The sequence below is a fragment of the Triturus cristatus genome, chromosome 12 (assembly GCF_964204655.1).
Source record: "Triturus cristatus chromosome 12, aTriCri1.1, whole genome shotgun sequence".
Taxonomy (NCBI): domain Eukaryota; kingdom Metazoa; phylum Chordata; class Amphibia; order Caudata; family Salamandridae; genus Triturus; species Triturus cristatus.
Genome location: NC_140595.1, coordinates 519,026,652 through 519,042,189, shown reverse-complemented (window position 1 = coordinate 519,042,189; position 15,538 = coordinate 519,026,652). Strand labels below are relative to the sequence as shown.

Below are 15,538 nucleotides of genomic sequence, written 5' to 3'. Positions count from 1 at the left end.
AATTGGGCAATCACAGGCTTAATATTCTGGCAAAACTCCTACCAGGGGTAAACAATCAGATAGAGGCAGCAAATTCACGAGTGGGAACTTCATCCCCAAGTTCTCCTTCCTAATTAGAGCTCTCCCTAGCGAGAGTAACTAGGGCTGCGAGCTAGTCTGACCGATACCATCACCTGCTGGCAAGAACACGCTGTGTAATGCGTTTTTAAGGAGCTTTTAGATTGAAAAATATTTTTATTGTTTGGGGGCTCTAAATTGTTTATTTCAGTGGGAATATTGATCAGGAACACTGACACCCCTCCACACGCTATTATCTCATTTCCCTGCCTTGCCCAGCCGGTCTTTTGATCCGGTGTAGGCGGCGGTGGGTGCCATCTTTGGTGTGGCTGGGGGGTGCGCTCTAGTCGCGCCGGCCTCCCACCCTCCTCGCACCCTATATAATCTGCAGCATGGCCAGACGGCGCAGCGGGCGCGCCGGTTGCGGGCCGAAGCCGCGCCTAAGCCAAGCCCGTCTGCGCCCGTCCGCGACCGGACTCGGCCCAGGGCCATAACCCCTGGCCCTTTAGTGCGTTATTCTTCCCTGCAACTAAGACAGTTGAACCCTGGCCACTCCCACTGACATTGTATCATTCGGCACTGCAGTGGGCGTTACCCCCATTCCTTGCCCTGGGTGTCAATACCAACTTCCGCAACCTCGTTTGCCTGGCTCCTCAGCCTCAGACCCCCCTAGCAATACACTTTCTCATGAATTGCATATCACTCAACCCCATGGTTGTCGAGCAGCGCTCATTAATACGCGCTCCCTTCCATGTCACAGCTTACAGATCAGCGAATTTATTCTCGCCCATGATCTTGACTTCCTTTTTGCCACCGAAACCTGGGGAGATGCTGGTTCAGGACCGGACTTCTGCCTGGCAACCCCTGAGGGCTATAGTGTCGCTAGGCATGACAGACCTATAGGAAGAGGTGGCGGACTTGCCATTATTTATAAGAATCTGTACCGCACTACACTCGATCCTATACAGTCCACTAACTGTGAAGCAGCCACCTTTACCATTAATATTAATTATAAACAAGCCCTCAAGGGAATTTTGCTATATCGACCTCCCGGGCCCCGAAATTCTTTTCTTGCCACACTCTGATTTTAATGATTACATCATAAGTTCGCTGGAATACATGATATTAGGAGATTTTAACTTCCCTCTGGAAGAACAGGGCAACCACGAAACCACTCCACTTACTGCTGATTTCCTAACCTTAGGACTTCAACAATTGGTGAAGGGAACTACACACCAGGCGGGGCACACACTAGATGGTCTGTTCACCAACAACTCAGACATCTCTGTACTGGATATTCTTCCTCTTACGTGGTCAGATCACAGGGCCATTATCTTTGGGATCCATACCCGGCACGCTAACACTCCCCGGCCACGAATTAGGTTAGGGACCCGTGCTTGGAAAAATGCGGATATCCGTCAGATGGTAGATATCCTGACACTATCCTCTCCTATGGGGATAGCCAATCCCGCTTTATCAGCCTCCGACTTCCAAGACTGGATTCGGAACGCTGCTGATCAGGTGGCCCCGGAGAAGCTTATGCGACCTAACAGAATATCCCCATCGTCTGCTTGGTATACCGAAGAGCTTAGGCTCCACCGGCAACACTGCAGGAACTTAGAAAGGCGCTGGAGGAAACTTTACTGCCCCATAGCCAAGCATTCCTACAAAGACGCCCTGACAATATACAAAAAGGCTATCATTGCCCGAAAAAGTGCATTTTTCTCGGCTCAAATCGAGAATGCCAGGAACTCTGCTAGAGAATTGTTTTCAGTGGTCACTACTCTGTCCACCCCCTCTACGGGACCTGGGGTTGAACCCTCTCAGTCTCTTTGTAATGCTCTGTCCAGCTTTTTCACTACTAAGGTGGCAGATATATACTCATCCTTTGCAGGGAACGTAGGGACAAGATCCAGAGTCTGCAGTGGTGAAGAACCAGCCACTGACCATGATCCCTTCTCTTCCTTTGCTCCCATTACGCAAGATAAAATCAGCAGACTCATCTCTACTACCAAGTCTGGCTCCCCCTTAGACCCCTGTCCTCCCTCAGTGATGGCTAACCTCAGCGAGGTGATCTCTCATCCACTCATGAAAATTTGTAACACCGCATTCCAAACTGGTCGCTATCCAGATCCTTGGAAGAAGGCCGTGATCAAACCTCTTCTGAAGAAACCCTCCATGGACCCCACAGCTCTGGCCAGCTATAGACCAATAGCGTGTCTCCCCTTTCCTGCCAAAATATGCGAATCTCTGATGAACAAACAACTCTGAGTTCGTCGATACTTACCAACTTCTCGACGAAACGCAGTTTGGCTTTAGGAAAGGGCATGGAACTGAGACCGCTTTAATAAAGGCCTCAGACGAGATCAGAGCCATTATGGACCAGGGAGGTGCGGCTGTCCTGATCCTTCTGGACTTGTCCGCAGCCTTTGACACGGTCGACCATGCTATTCTGGTCGACCGTGTCACAGCCCTGGGGACAAACGGTACGGCTAGAGATCTTATTTCATCTTTTCTGGCCAACTGTACCCAGACAGTGAAGTTATGTAACTTCTATTCTCCTGTCTCCGCACTCCCCTGTGGAGTCCCACAGGGTTCCTCGCTAAGTCCAACGCAATTTAATATCTATGTAGCAGACTTAGCGAGGGTAATAAAGGCCCATGGGTTGCGACTTACATCTTGCGCAGACGACACCCAACTGGTTCTGGCGATCCACAAGGACGGCCCAGTGGTGGCAGCTAATTTTCAAAGGGCCATGCTTGCTGTCAGTACCTGGATGTCCTCCAATTGTCTGAGGCTTAACTCAGACAAAACCGAGGTCATGACCTTTGGTAAACTCTCCCCGGACTGGTCTTCCACTTGGTGGCCTAACCAGCTGGGCTCTCCACCTGTCCCAGTTAAAAAGGCTAGAAACCTGGGAGTAATTTTTGACAGCAAGCTGTCATTTAACCTTCATGTCAACAAGGTTGTGTCATCTGCGTTCTTTATTCTAAAGAAAATTAGGAAAATACTGCCTTACCTCCCCACCTCAGCTGGGAAGACCCTGGTCTCCACCCTAGTGTTTTCCAAAATCGACTACGGGAATGCCCTCTTTCTTAATACTCAGAAACTCATTCTATCTAAGTTGCAGTCCATACAGAATGCGGCTGCAAGAATTCTTCTTGACATCCCCCGCCGCCAGCCAACCACTCCAGCCATTCGTCACCTGCATTGGCTAAGAGTAGAGGGCCGTATTAAATTCAAGGCCCTGTGCATTGCCTATAAGGCAGTGCATGGCGTCGGTCCAAAGTTTCTGATTGAAGCGTTCCAGTTGTATAGCCCCAAGAGACAGCTGAGATCCGCCAACACCTGCCTGCTTTCGGTACCTCGCACGAGAACGGCAACCTGGGGAGACAGGCGCTTCTTGGTTGCCACACCCAAACTTTGGAACCTTCTGCCACTCACCATAAAAACTGCCCCCAATCTGATGAGCTTTCGTAGGCTCTTAAAGACATGGTTGTTCAACCACTAAGCCTGCTGCTCGGTCTCTCTATCCGCCACATGCGCCGAGACACCTTCGGGTATTTGTTTGCGCAATAAAAATCTCAAATAAATAAATACTTCCAACAATGGGGATTCCCACAAATAGACTTGTTCGCCGCAGTCGACAACACAAAATGCCCAAACTTCGGCTCCAGGTTCCCACACCCGCTCTCAAATGGCAATGCCCTATGGATGAACTGGTCAGGGATATTTGCCTACGCTTTTCCGCCTTTCCCACTCATTTCGTGTCTGGCTCAGAAGCTCAGTCAAACATCCCTCACACTAATTCTAGTAGCTCCCACATGGGCCCATCAGCCATGGTACACCACCCTTTTGGAGCTATCGGTAGTTCCGTATCAAAAGCTGCTTCTCCCCTCCAGGCTCCTTACGCAGAACCATGGAGATATCAGACATCCAAATCCCAAAGAACTAAACTTAGCGATCTTGCTCCTGAAGTCAGTTTGGTTATTTAAATCGATCACCAGACTGTATGGCTATTCTAAAAGAAGCAAGAAAGCCTACTACCAGAGCTTGTTATGCAGAAAAGTGGAAAATATTTGTTATCTACTGTAATAACAAAACCAATCCTCTAGAGGCTTCTATACAAAATATTATCTGTTACCTGTTACACTTATAGCAAACTGGACTGGCTTATACGTCTATTCGCTTGCACCTTGCAGCGGTAGGTGCTTACTTGCAGAACAGGCAGCATTTATCACTATTTAAAGTTCCAGTGATCAAGGCCATCATGGAAGGCTTCAAAAGGGTAATACCACCAAGAATTCCCCCTGCTCCAGTATGGAATCTTAACATTGTCCTTACAAGGCTTATGGGTCCACCTTTTGAACCATTTCCCAATTGCCCTTTGCAGTTTCTTTCATGGAAAGTTGCTTTCCTCATTGCAATCACTTTATTAAGGGAAGTTAGTAAGCTACAGGCATTAACCTCGGAAGAACCCTTCTTTCAGCTCCACAAAGACCGTTCTTCTCACCAATCCTAAATTCCTCCCCAGAGTAGTTTCTGCTTTTCATATAAACCAATCCGTTTAGTTACTTGTGTTTTTTCCTCAGCCTGATTCTGTAGCAGAACAGTCTCTTAACACACGTGATGTCAAAATAGCTTTATTGTGCTACACAGATACGACCAAAGATTTTCACAACTTTTTGTTGCATTTGCTCCACTTCACAAAGGCAATCCCATCTCTAAATCTGGTATTTCAAGATGGATTGTTAAATGCATTCAAACATGGTATGCAAAAGCGAAAACATTATCTATACCCCTTAGGGCACATTCCACTCGCAAAATAGGGGCTACTATGGCCTTTGTAACATTCCTCTAGCTGACATATGTAAAGCAGCTACATGGTCTACACCACACAGATTTACCAATCACTATTGTGTAGATGTGTTTGCACGCCAACAAAGTTAACGTAGGCCAAGCAGTACTTAAAACACTGTTTCAACCAATTGCAACGTCTACAGGTTAGCCACCGCTTTTGGAGTATACTGCTTTGTAGTCTATGGAAAGCATGTGTATCTACAGTACACATGCCTCGAACGGATTGTTACTTACCCAGTAAGTATCTGTTCTTGGCATGTACAGCTGTAGATTCACATGCGCCCACCCGCCTCCCTGGGCCCCTCTAGTTGTTGCAGTTCTTGATTATACATTCAAACGCATGGACATCTCTATACAACACTTAATTACTCCATTCTCACCCTCTTGCGGGGAAAACAATCTAACCATCGAGTCGCTGCCCATGCCACTATCCCTGAAAGGAGGAGTCTCCTTACCTCGTGACTAGTAAAGACTTCTTCGAAGAATAACTTGCAAACATCCGGACCCAACACTAGATGGCAGGAATAAGCAACACATGTGAATCTACAGCTCTGCATGCCAAGAACAGATGCTTACTTGGTAAGTAACATAATCCTTACTTATCAAGTAACCATCTGTAGCTTACAATGCTGTAGATTTACTGACACCCTTACACCTCCCAGGATACAGGCAATGATGGCAAGATGTTTTTATTGTCTAAATAGTTAGTCACAATGAACCGCACATATTTATTGTCCTGCATTAATACACTTGACTTGCATCACTCACCTTTTGGGTTATAACAATCTGAGGTGGATCTTAAGCCTGGTGCATTGTGGGGAAAAGGAGACGACACAAGATACTAGAGACAAATTGCAATATTGAACAAAAACAACTTTCAAACACCCAACACAAAATGGCAGGGAACATGCAAAATGAGAATCTACAGCACTACAGACTGGTTACAGGATTGATAAGATTTTCCTTATATAGTGTCTACTATCCCAAGAAATGCTTTAGCACCCCATCAGAACAGGTAGCATGCTACTCTCTTCGATCCCAGTGTTACTGATTTTGTAAAGTATAATGGTCACAGTGAAACATGTTTTTATTCTGTATCGTACTGTTTGTGCAGCATTATACAGTGTCTACCAATGAGCAGAAATAAAGCAACCCTTTGCAGGCACAGTTAAGCCACCAGGAATATTACAGCAAGTCTACCCAGGAGTAACAAAGGAGCTAAGCTTTGCAGGCATTTTTAAACCCCACTGCACGTTATATGCATTGCCACTGAAAATATGCAGCAAGGGAGGAACGATTTATGAGCAGGTTTAACAAAATTATGTAGCAAAAAAACACAAATTATGTCCTGTAATTTGCCACATTTTGCAACCATATTTCACTATTTTGTCATCTTAATGTTAACAATATCTGTGAAGAGGTTGTACCTTATTCCTGCCAATTTAGAACACCTGAATGCAGAGATCCGCATAGTAATAAGTAACCTTTCACTATTTGGTAAAGCGCCTGCCATTCACAGCAACACATGGTGCGATTTCTAGTAACGTTCGATCTGTTTTGACATAAAAACAAATTTTAATTTAAAAATATGCAAGAGATGATAGATTGTCAAAAGAATTAAATTCATAATTATATGGAAAAGGATACCACTGCATAATTAGTTTATTGCATTTACCAAGGACCAACATCGGAGCAATTCACTGAATGCACTCTGTTGCCAAAACATGGTATTCTACAAAGTCTACCCAGGAGCAACTGAGCAGGAAACCATTGGAGACACTTTTAAATCACTGTGGTGTATTATAGGAAGACTACCCATGGGGTGACAGAAGAGCACCCGATTGGAGGCACTATTAAACCCCACTGTGCATTATATGTTTATCCTGCCGTGACAGGAGAAATCTGTTGGGTTGATATATGGAGTCTACCAGGTGCCTAAGAAGCACCTCCTGAACGACAGCGGTGCAACCCCTTGGGGGCCCTGTTAAACCACCAGGGGATGCTATATTTAGTCTACCCAGGAGCACTAGAAGAGAGATAAATTGCAGGCACTGTCAATCCACCAAAGCCGAAAATATAGAATCTGTCCAGAAGCGACGGAGGAAGAACACATCTGAGACCGTGTTAAAACACCAAAGGGTGAATGCGTAATGCTTACCCAAGATTGAGTTTGGATGAATTCTTTGATGGACAGGAGAGAGGGGGTGTAATGGTCCATGGCCCCACAGAACTAAATGTTGAAGAGGCCCTCTACTTTTTACTCTATCTGCTCACGTTTGCTGGATGCTCTCTGAGAGGGGGCGTATGGAAAATGGGCAGAAGTGAGAGAGGAACCCTTGCACTACCCTGGAGGGAAGAACTTTGTTTTTCCATTGTACAGGGATAGAGGGATTAAAAAAGGAAATACGGACACACTAGGTGAGCAAATGAGACAAAGGATATGAAAGAAAGGAAGGGTAAAAGGACCAAATATAAGCAGAGAGCGAAATAGAAGTGAAAAGTAAGCAAATGTAAGAATAAAAAATGTATTGCTCACGGTTGAATCTCTTTGAAAAGCTGTTGTATGTAACAAGCTCCTTTCCAGGAAGCAGATAGGGATTGTTTTCTGTAGGTCTTCAAGTGGTGGCTCTTAGATCTTTCCAAGAACGTATGTAGGATTCCAATGCATAGCTGAAAAGTCACTTGTTCAGTTTAAATTATAGCTCGTTCTTAAGCCAGTTTGCTTCTTGCATATTTAATTTAAATGTAAACTTCTCTTATTGTGTACGGTTTAAAAAAAATGAAATGCAAAAAGCAATAAGTGTATTGCATGAATCTGCTTAGACCAATAGCCAGTATGTAGTTTCTGTTCAATGTATATTGCCATTTTCATATATGTTTGTATCAAACTGTGACTTTGTGGTAAGAAACGTATTTGCCTTTTCACCACAGTTCTTCCTCTCCCACATCCACGATCTGCAAAGCCAAAGCCTTTGATGAACTGAACATATGGATGACTATGGTCTTGGAGGTTGTTCTCAACACGCCATCAGCACAGAAGAGGGGACTAAAATATTTTATTTGTGTGTACAACAGATGGGATCCCATGTGTATCTCTCCTGTCAGTTTTTTTGTCATAATGCACATTCCTATAGGAACGTTTTAATTGATGCTCTCCTTGTGTAAAAAAAAGTTTCTAAAATTTCTTTGTTGTCCTGTAGATTGTCAGACTTCATAAGTTAGATGTTGATTTGATCATAGTAAGAACACAGCCACAAAATAAAGTTGTTGTTTTACAATTTTTACCCACGTCTTGTGTTTTGCTAATTTAGCCCTTGTACGTAAGCCTTTTCAATTTTAAGTTTGTAATTTCCATTCAGTGACCCATTCTGGAGAAGGCGTCAAAGCAATGTGCGGATAAGTCCTCCCAATTAATTTTTCTTGGAAGGGTCTACACCCGGGGCTGTATTTTCAAAATTGAATCATAATGGAGGGTGAGAAGAGAGAAATGGCTTGGTCTGTGTGTAGGAGTTATTACAGTGAACAGGGGCTGCTCTTCTGGCAGAGGGACTTTGAGATTGCGTCCCCTGAAAATGCACATTCTACTGTTTTTGCTTAATCCAGGAAATCTGTTTGCTTTCCCCGAAGGCAAGCATCACTCTACTCACAGTCTCATCTACCCTAAATTTCTTAAGTGCTCATTTAAGGTGCCCCTCCACAAACTACTTTGCATTGAAAACTAAAGGAATAATTAACACACGATTTAGCTTTATCAGTTGCCTCTAAGTAGCAATTGTTGTGAATTTAAAACCTCTTTGCCTGCTCTTTCTGCCATGGAGGAAGTGTTTTTAGTTTTTTTAACTTGTAGATTCACAGAGCACAGTGTAAATATTTAGTGGGATGGGTTACACATTAGAATATGAAATAACCTGTGTTTCTCCAGTATTGAGGTATCTTTCACAGATTCACATGCCTGAATCATTCCCTGGCGTCGGAGTGGGAGCCCCACAGTACATAAAAATAGCAATATATATACACATAGAACCCATATCCTGGGTAACCTAGAACGAGGAAGTAAAGTAGCCAGAAATCAAAAGGAAAAAATCCTCCACTTTCATGACTCGTTCAAGTCATTATATATGGTCCAAACTACAGCCAGTCAGGCGACAGCACCACCCAGAATGTTCTCAGAGGCTCAGGCTCTCAGATTTTCTACCGCATGTCGTGTGAAGGTTGTCTCTGAGCTCTGCTCAGTTCTTCTCAGTTTTTTCTTTGAAAAATGTTCCTGTGAGGATGTCTTCAAAAGAGATTTCTTTGAAGATCTTGTGGGAAGCTCCGGCTGTTTTCAGAAGATCCCCACAAGAAATGCATTTACTGCTTGTATTCTGACCACCAGGTGAGACTGCAAGATCTGCAGGACTTTCCCACAAAAGACTGAGGGACAGAGAGGGGCGTCTGCTTCTGTGGCTACAGAAGATTAAAGATCAGGACAATCCTTTATCTGAAGTTGGGAGTGTTGCATCTGTCCAGACTGCGTCCTCCAGAAAGAGGAGTGCTGACACATTTATCTTCTCCTGGGTCTAAGGTGTTGGAGGTATGCGGTTTCTTCAAGAGTGCTGATTTGCCTTCTACTTCAAAAAAGGCTCTTCCACCTTCTAAAAGTAAAACTATGCCTTCTATGCCCCCGAGAAAGATTGCAAAGTCTCAATCTTCAAAGCAGGTTTCTGACAAGGATTTACCTCAAACTGAGTCTCTCGTTGACTGGCCTTCCGTCGTCTCTACGACTACGTTGACTGCAACCTTCTCATCCCCGAAGCCACAGATGCCGTCGGCGTCTTCGCCATCTACGCTGGTATCTGTCGCGGTCAGCCCAGTTCCGTCGACAAGAGATTAAATCTACCGTCGACGCTCTGACGTAGATTAAGAGTCGTCGACTGCTGCCTCGTCGACTATGATTCCATTGATGCCTGCCTCGTCGACGACTACTTCGTCGACTGTTGCCTCGTCGACTTACCACTATCTTCATGTACTGCTCTTCAGGTTTGGTCTTCGTTTACGCCTGCTGTATCTTCTACACCGTCTACAACACCATTTATGCAATTGCCTCCGTCGACAGCGACATCTTCCTTACTGCAAAGACGTGGATCTTCATTGGAGGTGCTCTCTCCAATTACAATCTCTCCTGTGAGGTTCATCTTAGGTTGCTTGAACAACTACTGGATTCTGAAGAGGATGATGAAGAGTCAGATGAGGGAGATCGGTTTCGTTCCGCCAGGAGCCCTTCTGAACTCATTAAGTACGAAGAGGTGGATCAAGATGACTTATTTGTTCCAGCTCTAGTTCCTACGGCCCAAATGCCTTTGGCTCTGTTAAACAGTCTGCAGTACATGTTGGAAGATTACTATCGCCGTTTCCCTCCATCTGAATCTGCTTTTTCTATACCGCCCACACCGGTGCCTCAATCCTCGTCAGCTTTGAGATCACCCAGGCCACATTCTCCTGTACCTTCGCATCACTCTCAGGATGCTCACACCTCGGATAACGATAGAGAGGAAGGAGAATTGGATGACAGATCACTATTCACGGAATGGGATGATTACCAAATTCAAACTCCGTCGCCTTCAACTCCTGCTCCTGTCGATTCTCCTCCTGTTGACATAGGTTTTCACCTTCTTATGGAGAGGGCTACACAGCGTTTTCTACTTCGTATGGAAACAAAGGCGGAGGATTCTTTTCTTTGATTTTAAAGATCAACCAAGAAAGCAAATCCTGATTATTGATTTCATCTGGCAAGGCTTAAAAGTGATGAAGGCTCCGGCTTCTGTTCCTGCGGTCCTGCCCTGCCTTGATTAAAAAATACAAGGCGCCAGACAATTCGCCTGCATGCTTGATAGGCCAGCCAAAGACAGATTCAGTTATCTCACAAGCAGCTCAATAAAGAGCGTGGAATGCCTCCTCTCTGCTGTCCGCTCCTCCGGATCGGGATGGTAGATGTCTGGACGCTATTGGGAAGAAGGTGTCCACTATGGCAGCGACTACAGTTTGTGCATCTAACTCAGTAGCTATCTTAGGACGATATGATAGACAAATGTGGTCGGACATTTCTCCCTGCCTGAGCCCTCTAAATCCGAGGCGATTAAGATCCTGCAAGAAGGGGAAAAAATCTCGGCTGAGATTGATTCATCGGTGGATGTTGCATCTACAGGTTTTCGACAACTGGCAGGTGCCACAGTCCTGCGGAGGCAGGGCTGGTTAAAGTCAACATTTCGCCAGGAGGTTCAAAATAAAATAATTGATATGCCATTTGATGGCGAGTCTCTCTTTGGGCAGCATGTTGACGAGGCCCTACAGGCCATTTGAAAGGATACCGAGACATCAAGATCTCTCGAACGCTTCAGTTTTGTAAGCCGCCCTTTCGGGGTGCGAGAGGCCGTGGATCCTTTTTTAATCGAGGAGGATATTATCAGCAAAGACAATATCAGTCCTATCAAAGTAACCAACGTTGCTCTTCCCAGCGCCAACAATCGTTCAGACAGCAACCATCTACCTCCTACTCGCTAAATAGAAGGAAGTCAACCTACCGCGGACGTGATGCGTCCAAAAAGCAGTGACAACTGTCACCTGCTCTACCGTTTGCCCTTTTAAAAGTTGGAGGAAGAATCTCCCGTTACTACTCAAACTGGTTGAAGATAACCACAGACAAATGGGTCTTGGACATTGTATCCAGAGGCCACGTTCTAGAATTTGTAAAACTTCCTCCGAATTCTCCTCCCAAAGGACCACCTCCAGCTCACCTCTCAGAGCTTTTTGCCCAAATAAATTTGATGCTGCGAAAAGGAGCGATCAAAGTAGTCCCTTAATTGCAAAGAGGAACCGGCTTTTATTCCAGATTTTTTTCTAATAAAGAAGAAATCTGGAGAATGGCGTCCCATTCTAGATCTGCGCTCCCTCAACAAACATCTCAAAAAATTATCCTTCCGGCTCCTAACTCTGCAAGAAATCCTTCATCTTCTCACTGCAAGGGATCATATGACCACCCTTGACCTCCAAGACGCTTATTTTCATGTACCAATTCTACCCAAACACAGAAATTTCTTGAGGTTCAGAGTGGCTGGCAGGGACTTTCAGTTCAAAGTCCTCCCTTTCGGACTATGTTCTGCACCCCGGGTATTAGCACTGGTGGCTGCACACCTTCGGCTGGAGGGAGTTCATATTTTTCCTTATTTGGACGACTGCCTTATCAAGGCGAATTCTTTCAACATCGCAAACATCCATACACAGAGCTGTCAATCTCTTTTCCAATCTCTGGGCCTCCATCAATTTCGACAAGCCTCATCTCGTCCCATCACAAAACTGAACGTTCTTGGGAGCCACCATAGACACTTTGCGAACACAAGCCTTTGTCTCAAACAAAAGGCTAATGAAACTTTGTAAATTTGCCCAGCTACTACGATCAAAACGGTGCGTTTCAGTCCGGCAGTTCAAGTCGCGTCTGGGGATGCTTTCATCCTGCATTCCTCTGGTCCCCAACTGATGTCTCAGAATGAGAACTCTGCCAGAGGAACTCAACAAACAGTGGCTGCAAGTTTCGAGATCCTTCGACGATCTCATCCACATTACTCCTCAAATAAGGGACGCTCTACGATGGTGAACTTACAAGAAAAATGTTGCTGCAGGCTGCTCATTTCTAATAGAAGCTCCAAGCTTCGTCATCACCACGGACGCATCCCTAGACGGATGGGGAGCTCACCTGCAAGGACTGACGGTAAGCGGAAGATGGGATGCTCAGCAACAAACTTGGCATATCCACCTCTTGGAATTGCTGGTGATCTTCCTAGCTCTGAAATCTTTTCGCACCATCATTCTCGGAGCATCAGTGTTGATCCGGACAGACAACAGAACAAGTATGCGCTACTTGAACAAACAAGGTGGGACAAGATCTGCACTATTGTCTCAGCAAGCCCAGGAGATTTGGGATTGGGCGATCAAACATCGGATAACTCTGACAGCAATCCATCAACCAACCTTGAATCTTATTTTCAGGAGTGGGGTCGACCCGATCTGGATTTGTTCGCGACCAGTCTGAACCGCAAATGCCCATTCTTCACAAGTTTGCTTCCCCACAAGGGATCGTGCGGGAATGCATTTTTGATGAACTGGTCGTGGATTTATGCCTACGCTTTTCCACCGATACCATTGGTTCCCAAGGTTCTCCGGAAAATGAAGGAGCCTTGTCGCCTAATACTCACAGCTCCCAGGTGGCCTTGCCAGTTCTGGTTTACCGAACTCCTCCTTCTCTCCGAATGCGATCCTTTTCAGTTGCGACCTATACCGAACCTTCTATCCACTCAGAACGGTCAGATCTGCCACCCGGATCCTGCATCCCTGCACTTAGCGGCCTGGCGCCTGAGCACTTTGAATTCGCTCACTTAGATATTCCTTCTGACTGTAGAGAAGTCTTGGCCAATTCTAGGGCGCCTTACACAATCAAGACTTACAGGCTTAAATGGAAGTGCTTTTGCATTTGGTGCCATGACGCCAACGTTCATCCAATTCATGCAAAACCGGAACAAATTTTGCCTTTCTTTTTGCATTTGGCAAGATCAGGCCTATCGCATTCTACCCTTAAGGTATTTCTAGCGGCTATCTCCAGATTCCGACAGGATGGTTCCAGCTCTCTGTACTCTTCTAGGATCATTCAGCAATTCTTCAAGGGATTGTTTCGCATGTTTCCTCCAATTCGACGGCCACCTCCATCCTGGCATCTGAACGTTGTGCTCTCACAACTCATGCGCCATCCTTTTGAACCTATTCATAAGACCGATTTTAAACTTCTCTCTTGGAAAGTCTCTCTACTATTAGCACTCACATCTGCTAGGCGGGTCAGTGACATTCAAGCCTTCACTACTAAACCGCCTTACCTTCAATTCACCAGAGATTCTGTGGTGCTAAGCACTAACCTCACTTTTATGCCTAAAATACCTTCGGACTTCCATCTCAACGAACCGATCATTTTAAAGACTTTCTTTCCTAATCCTCAATCACCTGCAGAAAGGGCTTTACATACTCTTGATGTCAAGAGGTGTCTCAAATTCTATTTACAAAGGACAGCTTCAATACGGAAATCTGATCAGCTATTTCTAGCTTATGGAAGGATGCGTACAGGATACCCAATATCCAAACAGTCCATTGCTCGTTGGATTTCTGCTGCAATTTGTTTTTGTCATCAGCATACAGGCAGACCTTTAAAGACCACTCCGAGAGCACATTCTACTAGAGCAATCTCTTCCTCTACCGCTCTCTTTGCTGGTGTGCCTATTCATCAAATCTGCAGAGCTTCTACGTGGTCCAGCAGGCACACCTTTACCAAGCACTACTGTCTGGAAGCTGCTAGCGATGCAGACACGCTTGTGGGACAGGCGGTTCTCCGTAATCTTTTTTTAAATAAGGTGACCCTCTGTTCTTCCCTCCTCCTCCTTGCTATTTTCTGACATACAGGTATTCTATAATTGTTGTATATGTTGTATATATGGAATGTGTTACTTACCTGTAACTGCAGTTATCCTGTATTGGTATCTTTCATAGATTCACATGCCTGAATCATTCCCCGTCGTCGGGATGGGAGTCCCCGGTACATAAATAATGTAATGTCCCATTAGACATGTATAGTAATAGGCCAAGGGCCTCACATTGGCTCTTCTCCAGAGTTTGGGAGATGTTACTAATCCGCTATCACCACCCTCTGGAACCAACATGGAAGGAGCTCTAGTCCCTCAGATTTTCGTAAGCACAGTGCTAAGAAGGTGAATCACTGAGAGAACTAGGTGAGCCCTTCCAGGGAAGGCAGGTGGGTTGCATGAGACTCTATGAAAGATACCAATACTGGTAACTGCAGTTACAGGTAAGTAACGCGTTCCTTATCCAGTATTAGGGTATCTTTCATAGATTCACATGCCTGAATCAGAGTAGTAAACAATGATGGGCACATTTCGGATCGTACAGCAGATGAAAATTCACCAGATAATAACATATCAATGTAAAACATAGAAAGTACCAAAGGTCAATCAAAGAAACCATTATGGAACGCAATAGAGAAATGTGCGTATAAAAAAGGCTGGTTGGATGAAAAAAGGGCTCACCTCTAGCGAAATAGGTGACGCAACACCGCGTGTCCCACTGCAGCATCCTTCATGAGTTCCATATTGTGAGAAAGCGGCTCTGTATATACTGTTCCCAAATAGGTACAGGGTGTACAGAGTCCACAGTCCCCAGAGGTTTGGCAGAGGCTAAAGTTGAATATAACCTTACTCTCTAAAGTGGTAGCTTGGTCGAGCAGTAAGGCAGTATCAGAGGACAGTGTAAAGCATTTGTTGCACGCACTCAGCCAGCAAATGGTCTCTCACACTCAATAACTGAACTCTAGGCCAATGGTTTATATATAAAAAATATATGCTTGTTTTATTTTAGAACCAACAATAGGTATTAAAATATACTTTCTCAGTATGAGATGCATTATATAAATACTTTTGCAATATGCAATTGACTTTTGTAGAAAGTTACAAGTGGTTGCAATAGGCAACACAATTTTAAACACAATCATGCATAGAGTTCAATGGAAGTTTCAAGTTATTTGCAACAGATT

The 15,538-nt window shown here is 44.9% G+C and overlaps 1 protein-coding gene across 4 annotated transcripts in view; it reads left to right on the top strand.

Moving 5' to 3' along the window:
* The window catches only part of LOC146776170 (uncharacterized), a 160,745-nt gene extending 152,544 nt beyond the window's left edge, over positions 1–8,201 (top strand). For all 4 annotated transcript variants that reach the window (XM_085638316.1, XM_085638317.1, XM_085638318.1 and 1 more), the window contains one exon: positions 7,849–8,201. In XM_085638316.1, the coding sequence (XP_085494442.1) occupies positions 7,849–7,901 (53 nt within the window). In that variant the 3' untranslated portion in view covers positions 7,902–8,201. The remainder of the gene's footprint in view (positions 1–7,848) is intronic.
* Positions 8,202–15,538: the final 7,337 nt, after the last annotated feature.